Source organism: Orbicella franksi, chromosome 15 (assembly GCF_964199315.1).
Source record: "Orbicella franksi chromosome 15, jaOrbFran1.1, whole genome shotgun sequence".
Lineage (NCBI taxonomy): Eukaryota > Metazoa > Cnidaria > Anthozoa > Scleractinia > Merulinidae > Orbicella > Orbicella franksi.
In genome coordinates, this window is record NC_138159.1 from 18,343,446 (window position 1) to 18,364,164 (window position 20,719).

Sequence of the window (20,719 nt, forward strand, 5' to 3'; positions counted from 1 at the left end):
CTCACCGCGAATACCTCGCGCAGTAGTCCTGGGGCTACTTGAGCTAAACTGTGATTGGCTTAAAATTCCTACGTCACAGAAATCGTTTCCTAGCTCGGGTCCGCAGACGTTTTTTTTCGGCGGAACCAAGTGACAGCCGGAAATACGTCTGCGCTCGCAGGCTAGTTGGTTTCTCTCTAAAGAGACTCTAAAAAGAGATTGAAATTCTGCCAAAGTTTGCTCGTCCTCTTTTCTTTTTTTTCCCATCAGCTTTTTTGGCACTTCCATAAATAAATGTTGTTACAAGAAAATAGTCAATATTTTTGCATTTTAGTTTGCAACTTTAGATGTTGGTCTGGATGGGAAAATCTAGACCGCTTTCAATACCGATTTCAGCCAATCAAATTCGTGAACTCGGTAGTTCCCAGTCCTTGTGAGACACAGCCATATAATAATACCGTGTACAAGTTTATCTGACCGTGTTCGCAAAAACATGGCCGCAAAGAGCTCAAAGACAGTCTCAGCAGTCACAAGTGCCTTGCTAGGATATTGGCCCGTCACGATCTGGTCACATGGTACAAAATCAGACATGCTGGGACGCAAGTTGCACAGTGGGACTTCCAAACCAAGGGCAGGTCAAGGTGAACTGGTACGAGTTGCTTTGTTTTGGGAGTCCCACTATGCAAGATGCGTCCCAGCATGTGTGATTTTGTACCATGTGATCGGATCGTGCAAGGGGCCTATTGGCGTCTCAGTCTGGAATTCCATCCCACTTTCCGTGAAATTACTAATCAGCTCTAAATTCCGAAATAAAATAAAGGAACTACACCTTGATGTGTTACTCAATGTGAAGATAACTATATTAGCTTATACTGAAATCTCCCAACTGACACATAAAGTTTCCAAATTAACAAAGTTTATTAATAATTGTATTTTCATTACTTATGTATGTGCGCATTACACTGTTACTTTCTTTTCGATTACCTTAAGTTTTTCTATTGTTAATTTGTACCTTTTGTTACTTTGTTGTAAATTATCATTACTTTTTGTCATTCTTTCCCTTTAACATAAACTTAGTTCTGGAACTAAGTTCGGGGGAGAGCAATCGTAACTGTATAGAAAAAACAATGAAATTACAGTTTAGCTCAGTTCAGTTCAAGTTTAATATGATAAAGCCTGATTTATTAGCTGGTTTTTAATTGTTATAAAGGCAGCAACTCCAGGGAGAAACGCTAGAGCCTACGATAATTTCTGGAGACAATAACAATAAGAAGAACATATACCAATCGTTGCTGTTACTTTATAAGAGTAAAGGTCTTTGATCAATTCAAAGTGGATGAATATTTATTTGTAACGGATGAAAATTATGAAATAAAATAAGGCTATAGATGTCTCTTTTTACATTCTATTCAATCATTTTCTTGACTACATTGGAAAGTGGTGAAATCTAAGATGGCAAATCCAATATGGCGTATGTTTTGACATCATAGCCAGCAAAAATCATATCATCTTACAGAGCAAGTTATGAATTTACTTTTACAGCTGAGAAACGTACAAATGCCGACTTGTCAACATGCCACAAAATCGTGCATGCTAATCAACATGTAAGTTACAAAGTGCTTTCCAGCTCCATTTCTTTGTCACTGTCAGCGTCATAGCAGGGTGCGTAACTATACCTTGCGTCAGCCATATCCAAATCAGGACAATGGTGTAACATCATCCGTTGAAGTTGTTCCCGGATGACAGTGAATGAAGGCCTTTCAGCGGATTTTTGTTTCCAACACTGTCGCATCAGTTCATACCTGGAAAAAGAGTAGCAGGTGTCAGTTATCATTTCATGAAAAAAACGGTGTTACATAGAAAGGAAGCTTACATCTCATCCGAGCACATCTGTGGTTGATCCATTCTGTATCCCGCTTTAAGAACCCCCGAGAGGTTTTCGTCAGTAATGTTAGGATATGGCACCTCGCCTAGATACAAAGAAAGAAGGAGATCAAAGAAGAAGATCAGTTTATGGGGCAGCGAGAGCACGTCGTTTAGAGCAGTGGTAGTGTTATAGCCCAGAGGTCCCGACCCCAATTCCACTCTCCTTTCCACTAGCTACATTTGTGATCGGTATCACCGATTTCAATTCCTCCGTCATGCTTGTACATATGCAACTGGTTAGCCTCTAGCAAGCTTGGATTACAACTGTTCCCGGCAGTTTGAGTGGCAGGCTTGGAAAATTGGAAACTATCCCAATGTAAGATGAAGCTTATTGCACTGGTTGCTATAGTCTAATCGTGCGTTAATTTACTCTTTATATATCAGGTCATGCAGGTTAGTTTACTGAATATGCTTGACACGTGAGCATAAATGAAGTGATATAATTACTTAGAGTCCCTCTGAACTGGAGTCGAGAGGAACATGGAGTGATGAACTGATTCTTGCCACGATCGCAGGTGTGTTACTCTACTAACTTAGCTATGAAGCCAAAGGAGATTGCGTATATAACACAATGGCTAGTCAAATTAAGTGGACATGATGCACGCACCGATTGTGAAAATCTCCCAAAGTAGAATACCATACGCCCATCTGTTGAGATAATTAACATAGACATTTGTAAATACCTAAAAGGAGGTAGGAAAAGACTGAGCCATCGATCAAGCTTAGTAGCTTGCCTAACTTCGAAAATTTTCCTGAATATATTTTCTATCCTGACCAACCCAGGAGCTCCTGGGCTCCTTCTGAACCGCAATATCATTGTCATTCTGAACAATAGCAAATAAAAACAAGCGAATGATAATAAAATGGAATTAGTTCCACATCTTCCTCAAGACTGTGAAGCCTAAAACATCTCGAATTAATTCTGTTACCAAATTACCACAAACATAATTAAATGCAACCGCGAGGAGTAGGTAAAACACCTTTAATTAATCTTATCTGGGAACCTAAATCATGGAATCCTCATTCAACCTTTGACTTAATAGGCCATTTCAGATTTGCCTTTTGCCTCTGTGTCAAAACGAGTGATCATGCGAAACCATTCATATGAAGTTGTGTTCTGCTACAGATTCGTTTTCATTTTAAATCAACTTATTTTCACATAAAAGACTTTAAACGAGGATTTGTTTTCGAAAGGGAAACACAAGGTAACTCGGAAATGATCCATTGGGTTTGATTGCAGCCGCTGATTAGGAATCTCGAAGACTCTCTCACGTGATATTTTAAACTTACACGTCGCTCTCTGTCGTGAACACTTGATCGTGAATGACTTCCGGTGACAACCATTTCATTGGCAGTTTTCTGGCAACATAGACTTTACGCGGCAAACCAAAGTCGGCTATTTTCACTAGCTTGCCTTCACAAACGAGAACATTTCTCGCCGCTAGGTCACGATGGACGAATCCTTTCCGCGACAGGAACTCCTATGTAAAAGGAGAAAAGGAAATTTTGATCACTGCCACTGAGGTTGTCGATGAAAAGCAGCATTTTTATCTGGCAAAAACAGCAAGATGTTAAAAAGGTCGTCAAAGTATCAATCTTAATATTGCAAATTGCAAACATATTGGGCAATCTCTACATTATAAACGTAATCCAGCTCGTACCATTCCCTTCGCTATCTGCAATGCGAACGTCGGTAGGTCAGCGGGTGTGAGGGTATCATCGTCATGCAAGTTGTCAGGATCACTCTTGATACTCCCATGAGCTATTGCTGCGTATCTGTTTTCGTCGCTTTTGCACTGAAACGTAATAACACTTATTTAACGATTAATTAGCCTCCACAGCTTTCAGCAGTAATCCTTCCGGCTGTAAACATTGAGCGGCATTCTGAAAATCCTTAGGGGAGATAAATTTCAACAACTGCTTCTAAATAAACACTGGCAAAAAAAGTTCAACTGAAGAAAACTTCCAGTTATTGCACAACCGGAAAATTTCAGTCAGGTGAGTTTCAGTGAAAATAATTGGAAAGGATTTTGAATCCAGGAATCAATGTAGTGGAGTCTCAGCACACGGTTAGAAATCGATCTCAAACATTAACAAACGTTATTTATGGCAACAAAATCTATAGGTAAAATCCGAGCTTTCTGATTGGTTCTTTCTTGGTCAGGCTTTTTTCATGCAGACTGTTTCCATGGAAAGGGTCATAAAAACCTTTAATTTTTGCCTTCGAAAGCCGGCAGATTCAGTGCCATATAATAAACCACCTACTAATAACATACTAGCTTGCTCGAGCCCTATTGGGTAATATTGGTCCTCGGTCATTTTTGTACAGAACTCGGTGCGCTCAGTCCATACTACCACGACCTCTGACCAGTATTCCCCGGTAAGGCGCTCGCGCTCGGTTAGTAAGAGGTTATCCCTGATCCGTGATGCCTTTCATTTAGAATAACTTGATGAAAGAGTTATCATTACAGAAAATAAATTTATCTAGTCGAAGGGAGCGGAAGATTTGTACTTCAGACCACTACTGGTTATCTCAGTCTCTATTTTTTGCATGGAACAAAGGGCGCAAAACGAATGAAAATAGAGCAAAGAAAAACGTGTACATTACGTCATATAAGCCTCCTTCGTTTATGACTCCCATGTTTTGATATCTTAAGTGCTGGGGTGCTGCTTCTCCCGTCGATTCAAAAGTTTGTTTCATCTAAAAAGCAAAACAAAGCAGTAGTAAACTCTTTGGTGTGTGAGGGGATCTCTTAGGCAAGAGCCCGTAGTTTCGGAATGTCTCTCTCCACGTAAAAGTATTAATGGGTACTAACAAATTGTACAAGCTAGGGCAACCTTTCAATATCATACAGGCAAGAAGTCTTCTTAATATTATTAATTATGACATTTTGGTATTTAACGAGCTTGGGGAAAGAAATTGTTTATCAAATCTTCTCACGTTTTCCTTAAAAATCTATGATCAAACAGCCAGATATAATTTATACAAGCAAAGCAAAAAACAACTTGCAGAAGCAAGTACCCGTTCAAGGAGCCATATATATGGTTCTATTAATTGGCTTGCTTTTTCAAATTTTTTGAACTTAGAGAATATTGAATTAGAACAATACAAAGTTTTGGTGAGTAGGTTTTTTAAAACCAATTATGATATTGTACCTGCTCTCTTCTTTTTCTGAGGTGTTGAAGTAAATCTCCGTTCTTTGCAAACTCTACTACAAGGAACATGGGATTTGTCATAGTACAGGAGGCCAATAAATTCACTATGTTCGGATGATAACCGATTTGTTTCATGAGCTGCATTTTCTCTATGAATTTTTTCATTTGTTCTTTTGTGGCACCATCTAGTAGAGCAAAAACAAAAAGTACTTGTCAACAAGCACATAAATTTGCGCTTATTTCATGAAATTACCAAAATGATTAACTCTAAGTGTCTCTATTTCTGACTTAGATTTCATTTTGCTATGTTAAGACTTTAAGTGGCTTTTTGAAGACCTTCATCCACCATGCTGTAACCACAGAGACTGTAGATCGTTTGAGCCAATAGGAATGAAGGAAAAAACAAACACCAATGCGTTTCCCGCCAGATTTCCCAGCCCTTTTTCAAGCTTATAAGGGCCTCTGGAAACACATCTCTCAGACGATTATTAAACCAGTAGCTGAGCTCATAAAGTTTAGATAACATAGTACATGTATAGACTGCAAGATGTTTAGTTTTGCACAAATAATCATACAGTGTGAATCCGTCTTTAATTGTACGCGAATATAACAAACTGACCTCTTTTTAGACAAGAATAGAAAACTATAAACAGCTATATTTATAGGTTATAAAACGTTGACATAAGCAAATCGTACTCTGCAACATTTTCACAGCAACGGTCAGCTGCGAAGATTTCCTTCCATTTCCGACCTCCAAAGGTTGTTTTAAAAGCGCAGCCCTGTACACTGCTCCAAACGCTCCTTCCCCAATGATATTATCCAAGGAAATGTCATCAAAACGGACTTCCCACGGATCAAAGAATTTTGAATTGGATCTGAAAACATGTCTATAAGATTAAATGCTTGACCTTAATTTAACAAAGAAACTACTCACAATGCATAATCAAGGAATTATAGGACATTTTCTGCAGAATTCTTTCTTGCAGTTATTTTGGTTATGTGGCATGAGGTGGGACAATATTTATTTATTTATTTATTTATTTATTTGCTTATTGTTAATTAATTCTTATCATTATTACTTTTTGTGGTCTAGACCACAACCTTATTCTATTTATTGTGGTGAAACAAATTTATACCTCGGCTCAAGTGTCCTTCGCGACTGTTTTCAGTCCTATCCTTGAAAAAATCATTCATTAGATTCAATAGCCCCGTCCTAATTTATTAGCTTTTTCAACTTTTTCTTAGTTTATAACCACGCGCATTATAATCCAAGGCAGACAAAGAGTGTTCTTCATGCTTACCTTCTCTTTCTAAGATATCTTAAAGCAAACCATAATACTCCACTTAGGCAAAGCAAAGCCAAAAGTGAGCTGCCCACGATCTTCGCTACCAGAAGCAAAGAAGATTCCCCAGTGCTATGACCATGATAAGTCCCATTGTTGTGAAGAATATTACCTCCTGTAGAAGCTGAATACAATAAAGAACGAAATACGACGACACCATACAAAAAATGTTTTTTTTTTTTGCCACGAATAATTTACCTCAATTTGTGTACTTTTTTTACTTTTTAAACATGACCCAGTCTTCAAAAATTGTTATCATTATTATCATTTCAACGCCCCTAGTAAACTACTTTGGATGCTCAAAACAATATTTAATACTGTCGATGAACAAAGAAAAATAGAAGTGGTTTCACACAATCGTGTGAGTGTTCGATACAAATTCATGTAGTCTCTATCTTAATTTGTAATTTGTCGATATATACAATATTAATATATACACAATATATATACGATATACAACAAGAATGATACGAAATCTAACATAATGATAACAATGATTATACGAAACCTTCGACAAACGCTATAGTTTGTATCAATTCTTCATTTCTTTCCTTTACGTCTTAAAAACGTTCTGACAAGGATTTTAGATAATACTTTACTAAGGAACCTCTCCTCCCGGACACCTCCATAATGCAGACACTCAGCTCTGAACCTTCACTACTGAATGTCCGTATCAAGGAACCTTAACAATCAAAAACTAACTCAGCTCCGAAATGAAAAGCAAGGAAAATACTAGAGCACCAAAATAAGCCGAAATCATTTTAAGGAAAAATCTTTCAAAAAGGCAACTACCTTTACATTTTTGCAAATTGCAGCTTTCTGTAGAGTTATTTGTCCCAGGGCAATCCTTTTCGTTCCATTTTGGCCATGGATTAGAGCATGTGCGAATACGTGTCCTGTTTCCCCCTCCACACTGTTGAAATATTTATGATAATGTATGCGTTACAATAGAAGCTGATTGGTTGATTCTCTTTAATGCACGCTTCAAGTTCCCGCCATGTTGTTGTTGTTCGACTAGGTTTTTGATCCTATATGACGATGTACACGAGTAGTGTGTTCAGTTTAGATTAAAAAGTCCTGGATAGTTGTGGCTCGGTTGGTTTATTTTAACAGGTTATGGGCCCAGGACGTGGAGTTGTTGTTATTTAACGCTGTTTTGCCGTAGAACATGACATCGATGTCGGAAACTATAAAGATTGAAAAGCTGAACGGGAAGAATTACCAATCATGGAAGTACAACATAAAGCTCGTTTTAATGGAGCGTGGTCTATGGGGATTTACACAAGAAGGTCAAGAAACTCCCCCAGCAGAAACTGCAACAGCGGCTGTGAAGAATGCCTTTCGGTTACGATCCGACAAAGCCTATTCTCTGATTGCATTAAACGTGGAAAAAGGTCTGCAAATTCACATTTCTTCGGTGACTAACCCACTCGAAGCATGGAAAATATTGCAGAAGCAGTTCGAGTTTGTATCGGTCACACAGATTGTCCGTATAAATCGTAAATTTTACGCGGCTAGCATGAAAGAAGATGCAGATTTGATGCAACATTTAACCCACATGACTTCCCTCGCTGAGCAGTTGCGCGAAATGAATGAGGAAATCTCTTCGAAGAAATTCGCCATCGTGGTGTTAGGAAGTTTACCCGAGTCGTACGATAATTTCCTGACGAGTTTAAACGCAAGAAATGCAGATGATCTCGACTGGGAGAACGTCAAAGGATTACTGATCGAAGAATATATGAAGAGGGCGGAAAAGAATGAGAACAAAGAAGCGGCCGACAATGCGCTTTTTGTCAATAGAGGAAGAAATTTCAACCGAGGAAGACATCAAGCACGTGGTGGAAGCCGTGGTGCCAGTGGCGGTCGTGGTGCACGTTTTCCGATTTCCAATCCCATTAAAGGTTCTCAGCCTCACCGCGATGAACGAGAAAAACACAAAGGAATCACATGCTTTAAATGTAACCAGGATGGACATATTGTGAAGAACTGTCCGTACAATAACAAACAGTATGACAGCAGAAGAGAAAGTTCAAATATGGCCGAACTCGAAGGAGTTGCACTGATTTCAAGTACGATGAATCGGTCAGATGAATGGTTCATTGACTCGGCAGCGACAAAGCATATGACAAACGACAGAAGCATTTTGGAGAACTTTGTTGAGTACCAACAACCAAAGAATATTTATCTTGGAGACAGCACAATGATTCATGCTCTCGGTGAAGGGAAGGTAAGACTTCCAACAGTAAACAGTTCTCATGATGTCGTTCTAGACTTGCACAAAGTGTTGTTTGTACCAAAATTGACCAAGAACCTACTTTCAGTACCCGCAATGGCATTGATGGGAGCAGAAATTCGCTTTGATAAGGACAAATGTTTGATATTGAAAGACAGTAAGGAATTTGTCATTGGTCATTTATTGTCTGACAAGCTGTACACAGTCAATACCATCGAGTACGCTCAAGTTTCAAAAACTGACAGTGCACAATCACTTGAAGTTTGGCACTGTAGATTGGGTCATCTAAACTACACCTATGTGAATCAGTTAGTGAAGAAAGAAATGGTTGATGGCCTGAAATGTGAGATAGAAACCCAGCCCCAGAAAGAATGTGAAGCATGTGTACTTGGCAAAATGCAGAAGAAGCCCTTTCCTAAACAGAGCCAACACAGGGCAACCAGACCATATGAGATTGTACACAGTGATGTATGTGGCCCAATGCAAGTGGAATCAAAGGGTGGCAGTAGATACATGCTAACATTCACAGATGATTATTCACGGTACACGACTGCTTACTTCATCAAATCCAAGAGTGAAGTACTTTCAAAGTTCAAGGAATATGTCAATTCCGTTGAGAAACATACTGGTCAGCAGATTATGAAACTGAACATTTTGGCAGAGGATGATGTTAAGGTCCTGAGAAGTGACAATGGAGGAGAGTACACCTTGAACAATTTTGCGAAATTCTGTGGTGAGAAAGGAATTTCACGCGAGTTCACTGTTCCATACTGTCCGCAGCAAAATGGAGTTGCTGAGCGTATGAATCGCACAATTATGGAGAGAGCAAGATCGATGCTCTACCAAGCTAAGTTACCATTGGACTTCTGGGCTGAAGCCTGCAGTACAGCAGTTTACCTTCACAACCGAAGCCCCACAACAGCATTGAAGAATGAAACCCCATTTGAGCGTTTGTTTGGTAGGAGACCAGACATTTCTCATCTGAGAGTCTTTGGCTGTGTGAGTTACGTGCATGTTCCAGATGGTCAGCGGAGAAAGCTAGATGCTAAAGCTCGTAAATCAATTTTCGTTGGATATCCTCCTGGTGTCAAAGGGTACAAACTTTATGATTTAGAGAAGAAGAAGTTTGTTGTGAGCCGAGATGTTCAATTCTTTGAACAGAACTTTGATCATTTTGATGAGATCAAACCGAAGGATGCAGTCCAAGCAGACATGAGAAGCATATTCCCGGACACAGACCAAGAAAGTGAAAGAGTTACCCAGCATTCCGTACCTGAAGAACCTGCAGATCCAGAAAATGTTGAGCCTGCAGTTCCAGAAAATGTTGAGCCTGCAGTTCCACAGATAGTTAAACCAGTGGGAGTACCAAATGAAGAAGCACCAGTGCGAAGAACATATGAAGATGTTTTCATGGAAGAAGTTCGAAACCTCCCACCAGTAAGAGAGCGAAGAATGCCAAGCAAATTCTGTGATGAAGATTGCCTACTAGTTGATTCAGAGATTGATGAGCCGAAGACAGTTCAAGAAGCATTGAATGGTGAACAGTGTGTCCAATGGAGAGAAGCTATGGAATCAGAGTACTCTTCTTTATTAAAGAATGATACATGGGATCTAGTACCTCCACCTGAAGGAAAGAACATTGTGGGATCTCGCTGGATCCTGAAAGTCAAGCGTGACGAAGATGGTGGTGTAGACCGTTTCAAAGCTAGACTTGTTGCACAAGGATATTCTCAAGTGAAAGGCGTCGACTATGACGAAGTGTTCTCACCAGTGGCCAGATACACTTCAGTGAGATCGTTGCTTGCGTTAGCTAATGCACATGATTTGGAAATACATCAAATGGATGTAAAAACTGCCTTTCTGAATGGCTCATTGGACTGTGACATTTACATGTCTCAACCGGAAGGATTTGTTGATCCTGACAGACCAAACCATGTTTGCAAGCTGAAGAGCATTTATGGACTTAAACAGTCAGCTCGTTGTTGGAACACTACTCTTGATGAGTATATGAAATCTGTTGGCTATCGCAAGAGCAATGCTGATGGATGCATTTATGTGAAATCAGTGAAAGAGGCTGATGGTCACATCAGTTTTGTGATCATGGGTGTGTATGTTGATGACATCATTCCAATCTCAAATAACCCTGCATTGCTGAAAGCGGAGAAAGCTGCACTGTGTGAAAGGTTTGAGATGACTGATCTGGGTGAGATCCACTATCTCCTTGGTATGTCAATCAACCGTGACAGAGAGTCCAGAACATTGACAGTAAGTCAACCCAACTACCTGGACAAAGTCCTCAAGAAATTTGGAATGGAAAACTGCAAACCTGTTTCTACTCCACTTGAGCCTGGTAGAAAGTTTCAGCAGTTATCACCAAGTGATGAGCCTTTTGATGTTCAGACCTACCAACAGGCAATTGGATGTCTGACTTACATATCAACAGCGACAAGACCAGATATTGCTGCTGCAGTTAGTGTCCTATCCCAGTATATGTCAAAGCCAAGTAAGGATCACTGGATGGGTGTGAAACGTGTTCTAAGATACCTCAAAGGAACTTTGAAGTATGGTCTAAAATTTACTGCTCAAGAAGAGAAACCAGAATTATTTGGTTACAGTGATGCAGACTGGGCAGGAGATGTTGACACTCGCAGGTCAGCATCAGGCTATGTGTTTCAAATAGGAAGTGGAACTGTCAGCTGGTCAAGCAGGAAACAACAGACAGTTGCCAAGTCCTCAACTGAAGCTGAATATGTTGCTTTAAGTTCAGCTACACAAGAAGCTGTATGGCTACGCTGTCTAATGAAAGATCTTGGGAGACAGATGGATGCTCCAACTACTATCTATGAAGACAATCAGGGTGCCATTGAACTGGCAAAGAATGCCAAATTCCATAACAGAACAAAGCACATTGACATTTGTCATCATTTTGTTCGTGAAAGAGTTCTTTCTAATGAGATCAGAGTGATTTATTGTCCTTCAGAGGACATGACAGCGGACATCATGACGAAGGGACTCCCGAAATGTACCTTCGAAAAACTCAGAAACTTGTTAGGCGTGCGTGACTTGTGAATGTGACATCAAGTTTTTTATTTTTATTTTGTTATTGTAACAGCATATTATCAAGTGGGAGTGTTGAAATATTTATGATAATGTATGCGTTACAACAGAAGCTGATTGGTTGATTCTCTTTAATGCACGCTTCAAGTTCCCGCCATGTTGTTGTTGTTCGACTAGGTTTTTGATCCTATATGACGATGTACACGAGTAGTGTGTTCAGTTTAGATTAAAAAGTCCTAGATAGTTGTGGCTCGGTTGGTTTATTTTAACACACACGTCACACTGCATGGTTGCCATGACGACCACTGGTTCCAGCTACCATTCACTGATGATTAGGAGAAACCGTCCATGATGGGAAAGCTTTAAAAAGTGTATAAACTACTGAAGTTTTGAACTGATAAAACTTGAGCGGCTTATGCTCTGAAACGGCGTTGGAAAACGGTGTCTTTCTACAAAAAAAAAACTTCACGGTTCACGACAAAAAAGGTGTATGGTAATAAAATCCAATGGACTGGAGAAGCCAAGGGCTTTGTCGAGGCAGGTGCTCAATACCAGATAACAAATGTTCAGACCTAATGGAAACTAACATTTAGAACAGTTGGATGAGGAACCAAACGCTAATCATCCTACATAATTATTAGTTAGCTAAATGTAAGGGTTTAAATTTGTTTTAAATCAGATCTCAAGAAAATTCTTATTAGAATTTTTCTGATCGATCAACAATACAAGCTAACTTAACCTATGAAACAGCGTTTTAATCTTCATGTGCAGAAGCATGGGAACCATTATACGGTATGCTCTTACGCATCCATGACAAGTTCCCAGACTCTCAGACTTCTTGCCAGAGAGCCAAATTCCCTGTGAAGTGATCAACTGGTAACTTACCTTCAACAAAGCGGTAAACAAATATGGTCCATACATCTCCCACGTAATAATTCCATAAACAATTGTCGGATCGCCCATGTCTGTTGTAAGTCATACTACCGTTCAGTCCACTCCAACACTCGTCGCGATATTCCACGCCAAAATACCGCAAGCCTTTCTTGTAGACTTTAGTAGCACACTTCTGAATTATGGCTGCGAGTGACTTGGCCAAGCCTGTCTGGTTAACATGGTAGATTTTGATTAATCTTGGAAGAGCGCGCGGATAACTTTTATCTTTGAAACAACCGACTGGTTCATACGGAGGCAGTACTTTTGTATCTGTATAGCAAAGACCAGTTAATCATTTAGTAGAGAATTAGTCAAGCTATAAATTAACAACCTACATAGCTGGCCGTTCTTGCTGAGTATTCCACGAGAAGTTCTCCATCATCCCATTTATCTTGCGGCATAAATTGTTGTTCGTGTACCTCTTCGCTGCTGTGTTTTATTTTGTCATCACGCTAGAAGCGGAGGGGCGCCCAGGCAAATAAGATGCGGCCATGGCCATATTAATGCAATTATAAAACATCCTAAAAATCAAAGAGTAACTCAGCTCCAGAATGAAAAGCAAGGGGAGCATCAAAAAAAGGTGGAATCATTTTGAGGAGAAACCTTTCAAATAAGGACATCTAGCTACCTTTACATTGGTGCAAATTGCAGCTCTCTGTGTAGATGTTTGTCCCGGGACAGTCCTTTCCGTTCCATTTTGGCGCTGGATTAGAGCATGTGCGAGTACGTATCCTGTGTCCCCTTCCACATGTCACACTGCATGGATTCCATGAGGACCACTGGCTCCAACAGCCATTCACTGATGATTAAAAGAAACAATCCATGACATGACAGCTTTATGAAGTGTATAAACTGTTGACTTTTGGGGTTTTGTGATCTACCTTTACATTTGTGCAAATTACGGCTCTCTGTGGAGATATTTGACCCAGGGCAATTCTCTCCGTTCCATTTTGGCGATGTGCGCGAAATATCTTTGATACTTTGACAAAACAGCAACATTTCTTTACTTATGAACTAATGTTTTAAATATTCATGTGCAGAAGCACGGGAACCATCATAAATACGGTATGCTCTTACGCATCCATGACACAAGTTCCGAAACTCTCAGACTTCTTTTCAGAGAGCTAAATTGCCTGTAAAGTGATCAACTGGTAACTAACCTTCAACAAAGCGGTAAACAAATATGGTCCAGGCACCTCCCACGCCATAATTCAGCAAACATTTGCCGGTTGGCCCATGTATGTTGTAGGTCATGTTACCGTTCACTCCACTCCAGCACTCGTGGCGATATTCCACGCCAAAGTACCAGAAGCCTTTCTTATGGGCTTCAGTAGCACACTTCTGAATTATGGATGCGAGTGAATTGGCCAAATCTGTCTCGTTGACAGAGTACCGTTTGACAAATCTTGGTAGAGCGCGTGGATCCTTTTTATCATTGAAACAGCCGACTGGTTCATACACCATTGTATCTGTGTAGAAAAGACCAGATAATAATTTAGTAGAGAAGAGAAGCTGTAAAAAGGCAACCTGCATGGCTTGTGGTTCTTGCTTTATATTGCATGAGAAGTTCTTAAGTTTCCAGATCGCCATTTATCTTGCGGCATTAATTATCGCTCGTTTACCGCTTGGCCGTTATTTCGTATTTTGCCAAGGCGCAAAAAGGGGCGCCCTGGCAAATCAACTGTTATGGCCATATTGGTACAATCACCACAGTTTTTGCAGCCAATTCTTGGAGAGATACACCCACCTACATGCAACAAGCTGTTTATTGACTTACCAAACAGTCCAGAGCCCTCCGCAATGCGCTTAATTCGACGAATATTTGTCACACTAATGCAAGAAGGGTTGCCGCATCACTGATTTATGAACTCTATGAAAGATCCTTCAGAACAATAAGAGACAGTACTTGAAACCGATCTGTGCTCTCTTTAAAACTATGGTAATGTTGACAGCACTAGCTTTGCGTTCAGGCCAACATCGCTTCGTGAAAGATTTATCGATTAAATTTCTTTTGATGCTTTCGAAGCCTGTGAAAAAGGCGACTTTCTGCCGTAGAAAAAATACAGATCACAGAACGGGATATGTTTTTTGACGATTTAATTTTAAACGAATTTCTCATCTTTAAAGTTAGAGTTTTCGTGAAAATGCTTTCACGGACAAAGTTTCTAAGTAAGCAGCGCCTGAACTGAAAGAGACAGAACTGAAACAAAAACGTTTGAAATGAACCTTTCAACGGCCACAATTTCAACATTATTGTTGCTTGCAAAATAGTATCTTATGATTATACGTACCTGACTGTGAGATGCCTTCATTCGGCCAAGCTTGTAGTATTATGATTCCGATGAACATTAATCCACAATGAAAAATTGAGTTTGAAACGGTTCCCCGCTTGAAATGTTCTCGGGAAAGGATTTTCATCGCGATGGCACTATGGAGAACAATAAAACATGAAGTCGTCACAAAAATAGTTACAGCAAACCAAAGACAAAGTTCCTGCAATACGCTATTTAATTAATAGGTGATATTGGGTTATTTTCTGTTGATGCGCTTTGCATCTAACTCGAGGGCGGAAATGTAAGAAAAACAAAATGCAATGGCCTCGTAGATGAATCCGGTTTTTTCATGTCACTAACCAAATTAATTAATAAGTTTAATTTATAGTGTGCCTTCTTACAAGCTTATGGTATTATGTGCGCAATTCAAAGTTCATAGAAATCAGTATGCTAAAAAGCTTTCAATATAGGATATTCCATAGACTATTGGAACAAATCTATTGTTAATGAAAATGGATATTAAGGATCGTAATGAGTGCTTTTTGTGATAACAAACCTGAAACCACAGAGCACCTGTTTTGGCATTGTGACCGGATATTCCCCTCCCGGAGCGCTCTACAAATTGGATTTGGGAGGTGACAGTAATTGAAGCAGAGTTTTCCCTTGAACCCCTTCTCTTGGGCTTTACAAACTGTACGCCCTTGTACGAATGCGATTGATTCTATTCTTTTATTAGTCAAGTTTTTCAGATATAAATGTAAAATGGTATTAGGGTTAGGGTTTAGGGTTAGGTTTAATTTGGTTAAACCGATTTTGCTGGCGTACAGAGCTACCTTAAGTTTCACTATAATATCGAAAAATTTGCATGTAACTTTTTTCATCAGAATAGCATCATAACCAAGTGGAAACTGATGAAAAAAAAAAAATTGTCAATAGATGATGTAATGTAAGTAATTCAGAGATGTAAGTATAATAGAATTATGTTTTAAATGTACACTGTAAGTGTTATTATTGTAACTTACTTTTTGTTCTCAGTATACTGTGTATCTGATGTTACCTAGGTTTTAGCAATAAAGTTGCCACTAAAGGCAAAAAAGATAAATCAGTAAATAAAAAAATAACGAGCAAAATTGTAAGCAAAATATTACCGACTGACCTGGTAGTAGAATATGTGTAGTTTTCTTCAGATTTTTTTTGATGACCGCCAAATGGAGATGATCGTTCACAACAAGTTCAACCTTATTTCGCAAAAACAGAATAAACTTCTTTAAACACGCTTCCGGCTCTTGTGCCCCCTTTTTCCTTCAAACTCCTGTGAATTTTCGTTTGCCTTAAAATTAATATAAAATCTTAAATATAACCGTGCAGTACAACCCGATTGTTGTAAGCCATTTATAAAGATATATTTGATTGGAAAATGCAAACCGTGAAGAGTAACGATATCATTTTGATGCAGTGAAATGATATCCCTTATGATAAATTATCATCGATATCACCTATCACTCTATCATACCTGACTGAAGTGGCAAGCAAGCAAGATGTATCCCTTCAAACCGAGGAGCACTGGGAACTAGACGCCATCTTTGTTTTGTACTTTGTCCGATAAATTTGAGTCCGCTAACAAACACATCCGATCTACAAAATACAAAATCGACATGCAAATCGACATAAGCTTGAGCGATCGATGTTTGTTGAAATTAGGCTGATTACTTGACGAGCGATTCCTCCAAAAGAATCGCACCATTAATATAAGTCATCAATGGTCATTGCTCGAGCTCGATCACTGGCCTTCTACGGAATGGAGCTCAAGTGGCTCAAAAGAGCTAGATGAAGCCAAGGCGAAAATTAGTTGCCTCAAGTCTCAATAAACGCAGCTTAGTATGAGCTTTCTTAATCTAGATGGACTAGTATAAGAAATGATCTTCTTATCTTTATGGATGTTGAGGTAGCTGATATGAATCTCTGTGTAATCCACCGTGAACTTACTAGCTCACGAGATCACCCTTGGAGAGCGTGCCTCCTCATTAGATCATCTGGACTTTTTAACTAATCACACTACTACTTGAACAAACTGAGAATCAGATTGGTTTTCACATGATTCATCAAAATATCGCTATCAAGTTTACCAAGCTAATATTGTACCCTCGTGGGTAGAATGAGAATTTATAGAATCTGAAACAAAACTTCTTAGCCATGTAGATAGATTAGTATATTCGCTCTTAGGAACATCATCGAGCAATGCATCAAGTGGAACACCCATTTGTACATCCAATTTCATCGACTTCCTGAAAGTTTTTAACCGCGTGCATAGCGACATCCTGTGGAAGATTCCCCAACGATAGTCACACTCATGGGGTTGTATTACCAACAGTTTCAGTCCAGTGTCACTGTAGATGAAAACCTGTCAGATTGGTTCTCTGTGGGGGGATTTACTATGTCTATTAATTTATTATTTTCCCCGCTCTTTTGTGGTTCCTCGCCTATTCCCAAAGTTAACCAATTTTGTAAATATTGGGGCCAACTCGAAAGCTGTATGGTTTACTTGGCCGCGATACTCTGACTTTAATATTTTTCAACCGAAAAGGTACATTGTAAACATTAAGAGCCAGTGCCCATAACTATGGACCAAACAACGGCACAAGTCGAAAACTCGATTTTGCTCATTTTTTGCCCATAGATTGGCCCTAGCTAGTAAACAAACGCACCAAAGTTATTTTCTGCTAATGTAGCGTTTTTAGGGAGAAATTTCCGAAAAACGATTTGGCCCCGATTGAGCTCAAAATCTACTTCCTGTTATGCTAAATTTTCTGAAAATTTGATTGCTTTGCGCGTCGCACAGCAGCTACTTGAGAATCTTTCAATGGTCTTTACATTCAGCTCAGGTCTTCATGGTATGACTGAGTGAAAAGTAAAATAAATCGAGGTTTCGTTTGAACCCGAAACGAGATCGAACAGAAACGCAAAATGTTACGATGTGTTGCAAACGAATTATAGCACTAAAATATCGCCATATTTTTCTATGGGCTATAACTTTAAATACCATAAAAACACTTTCTACGGGTTAACTGTACATCCACCTGTTTGAAAATCAAAAAACATCTCTGGGCAAATGGTTTTAAGTCGCCCGCCTTGGCCTGTGTTTCTCATAAATTTTTCCCTGAACCGCCGTGAGAAGGTGAACAATTGCGTGACGCGGGCGGTCACCCTGAATACATAATTCGTTTCCAACAAACCGCAGATGGCTATCTTAGAACATTTGGGTGAAAAAAGAAAAACATAATGGACCGCTTTTAACTTAAGTATTTTGAAAGTCATCGCTTTGGAAATTTCGTTAATTAAAAACGCCAATTGAAAGCAATTTACTTGGAGTTCGGGTGTTACTGCTATGTCGTTTTAAGCTGTCGTTCTTTCTTTGATCATTTTAATTACAAGAATGAGTTCTTGAAAGAAAATCGTTCTAAGTTCATTTGTTAAGCGTAATGACAAGTTGATATTGTTGGTTTGTAGCCTTACGTGATCTGAAGGAACGCTACAGTGATTAAATTTGTATTTGTTGATTTCGACGGATCGATTTTCGGTTAAACATTGTTATTTGTACCAGCACATTTAGTGCCTTTTCTCCTGCTAAAAAGTCGGAAAAAGTAAAGTAAACAAATCCTAAAAGTTTAAATCATAGATAAGAGGCATCAACAGTGCGAGTGTCTCGGTAAGCTGTTAATTTGAACAATTACTGTGCTGGACGGATTGCTTTCCAGGTTACGCACGTACTATACATATAGTTCATTGTGCGCGAATGCTTCTGTTTCAAACAACTGAAATGCTCAATGCTTTTTTTTTCTTTTTTCCTTCAGTCTTAAAATTTAAGGTTAGAGTTAGGCTAAACCCTAAACTGTTTAGGCGGCCAACCTATTTTTGGCTAATTGCTTAATCAAATTATATATATATTTCGTTGAAATTCGCTCTTCCGTGACCGACTTCCGCGAACAAAACAAGATGGATGTTCGCTGTTCATTTAAGATCACAATCCTGGTCAAAAGTGTTGGGACAGTTACGGCAGATGACTTCACAGGCAGCCTCTCTTAAGACCAAAACCGCGCGAGCCCGCCTACCCCCCTCCCCCTGTCAACGTTGATAAAAATCTTGAAGAAAAAAAATCCTTGACAATAGCTTCAGAATAGCCACGTTTCAAGAATTGTTCGCCTCCTAGAACAGTATTCTCGAACTAAAGAGACGATAAGATAGATATTCGCGTCTTATTCCAATAATAACGATTTTTCAGCAATCGCGTTCGGTTCTAACACAACTGTCTAACCACTTTCTATTGTCCCTTTTTCCTTTTTTCCCACATCCGATCTAGTCTTCAGAATAGCTTCATTTTCTTGCAACATTGCTAGGGGGAGGGAGGTCAATTGAACTTGCTTCTATTCATTTCTATTTATCTTTTGTTCTAAAACGTTAAGGACGTAGTTGAAATCGTGGATTTTAGCGCGCAAAAAGGGCAGGTGTTCCAACAATTTATGGCCAGGATTGTAGGTTTACACTAGAGGAAATTGTTCTGGATTCGTGATGAATCCGGAACGTTTTAGTGCCGGATTGATTTTGCAGTTTACACAAAAGTGGACGAATCCGAAATAAAAACTCCCCGGTTTGGTCGTGTCTCCGGAGATTTTGAATTCGGAATTTAATGTGGGAACTTTGAATCCGAAAACTTTTGAGTCCGGAGAGTTTTGTCGTGTAAAAGATTTTCTCTCGAATCCGGATATTTTTCCGCCTGTGATCTGTTGAGTTTGCGGTGGAACGAAAATGGCGGATTACATGATCCAGTCGTAGTCGAGTCGTAGGCACATTGATGGCCATTTGATGACGGTCGCTGGGTGATTACCTCGTGCTGTTTCAGGTGTAGGTAATCACTTTTATAATGGGTAATGCCATATTCCTCAGAAACCCAATTTATACTTTACTGCGCAGATGACGACGATGGCACGATCGAAAACCTCGACGGTTCTAGATATTAAGTAAAAACCAGAATAAATACCTGGAGGGACCTGAGATAATGGGCAACAGTACCGTGGTCAGCGAGTTGAAAGAAAACTTCAGACTGTCTCAACCTACCCCTAGCCTTATTTTCGGAGGCTAAGAATCTGAATATCCTTTCACTGTAAACCCCTACTAATCCGAATACTCTAAAATTGATGAATCCGGGAACATTTACGAATCTAAAAACCTCCTTTAGTGTAAACCTTGTCCTGGATCGACCACTGTAATGTTTATTTGTCTACCGGTGTTATGATCTGCAAATTTCAGTTAATTGATCAAACAACCAAAGTAGAAAAGATGGATTTTTTCCCAGTATGATTGAAACTTGAACGCAATTTCTTCCTCGGCTAATTAAATTCAAGAAATTCCGGGTTTTCTAGCTGAGTTTGAGCATATTGTGTAGGTACAAATTTTCTACACAGCTAGAAGAGCTGAGATGCCGTCACGCAGTTAGTAGTTTATAGAATTTATGGTATTTCCACTTGACTTTATTTGTCAGTCAACGATTAAATTGCCATAAACCATAGAGGATTGGTTAAGTGTATCTTTAAAACTGCCACTGTATTGTAAGTTATCAGTGAAATCAATAAAATAAACAAGTGTTAAAATCATTTCACGGAGTACTGTAGTAACGTTCTTTATCGGGGATATCGTGGGTGTTGCAATGCAAATGAAAAAAAATATATATTTATGCTAACTTAAACAACAACAACAAAAAATTCCATTATTTTATTCACACGTTTCAAAAATTGCTTTCATCGGATTGCTGGAAATGAATATTT

The 20,719-nt window shown here is 39.2% G+C and overlaps 1 protein-coding gene across 2 annotated transcripts; it reads right to left on the minus strand.

The window, feature by feature from the left end:
* Window positions 1–693: 693 nt before the first annotated feature.
* On the minus strand, window positions 694–16,178 carry LOC145469434 (uncharacterized). 2 transcript variants are annotated; one of them, XM_081453155.1, is made up of 14 exons: window positions 15,923–16,178; window positions 14,919–15,055; window positions 13,788–14,096; window positions 13,256–13,426; window positions 12,580–12,897; window positions 6,363–6,528; window positions 5,758–5,936; window positions 5,062–5,246; window positions 4,514–4,606; window positions 3,567–3,701; window positions 3,196–3,386; window positions 2,513–2,553; window positions 1,853–1,949; window positions 694–1,781 (listed from the first exon to the last, which is right to left on the minus strand). In XM_081453155.1, the coding sequence occupies exons 2-14, from the start codon at window positions 15,043–15,045 to the stop codon at window positions 1,589–1,591; spliced, it is 2,205 nt and encodes a 734-aa protein (XP_081309281.1). In that variant the 5' UTR covers window positions 15,046–15,055; window positions 15,923–16,178; the 3' UTR covers window positions 694–1,588. The 2 variants fall into 2 exon arrangements, with proteins under 2 accessions (XP_081309281.1, XP_081309280.1); XM_081453154.1 differs by having other exon boundaries at window positions 15,457–16,178.
* Window positions 16,179–20,719: the final 4,541 nt, after the last annotated feature.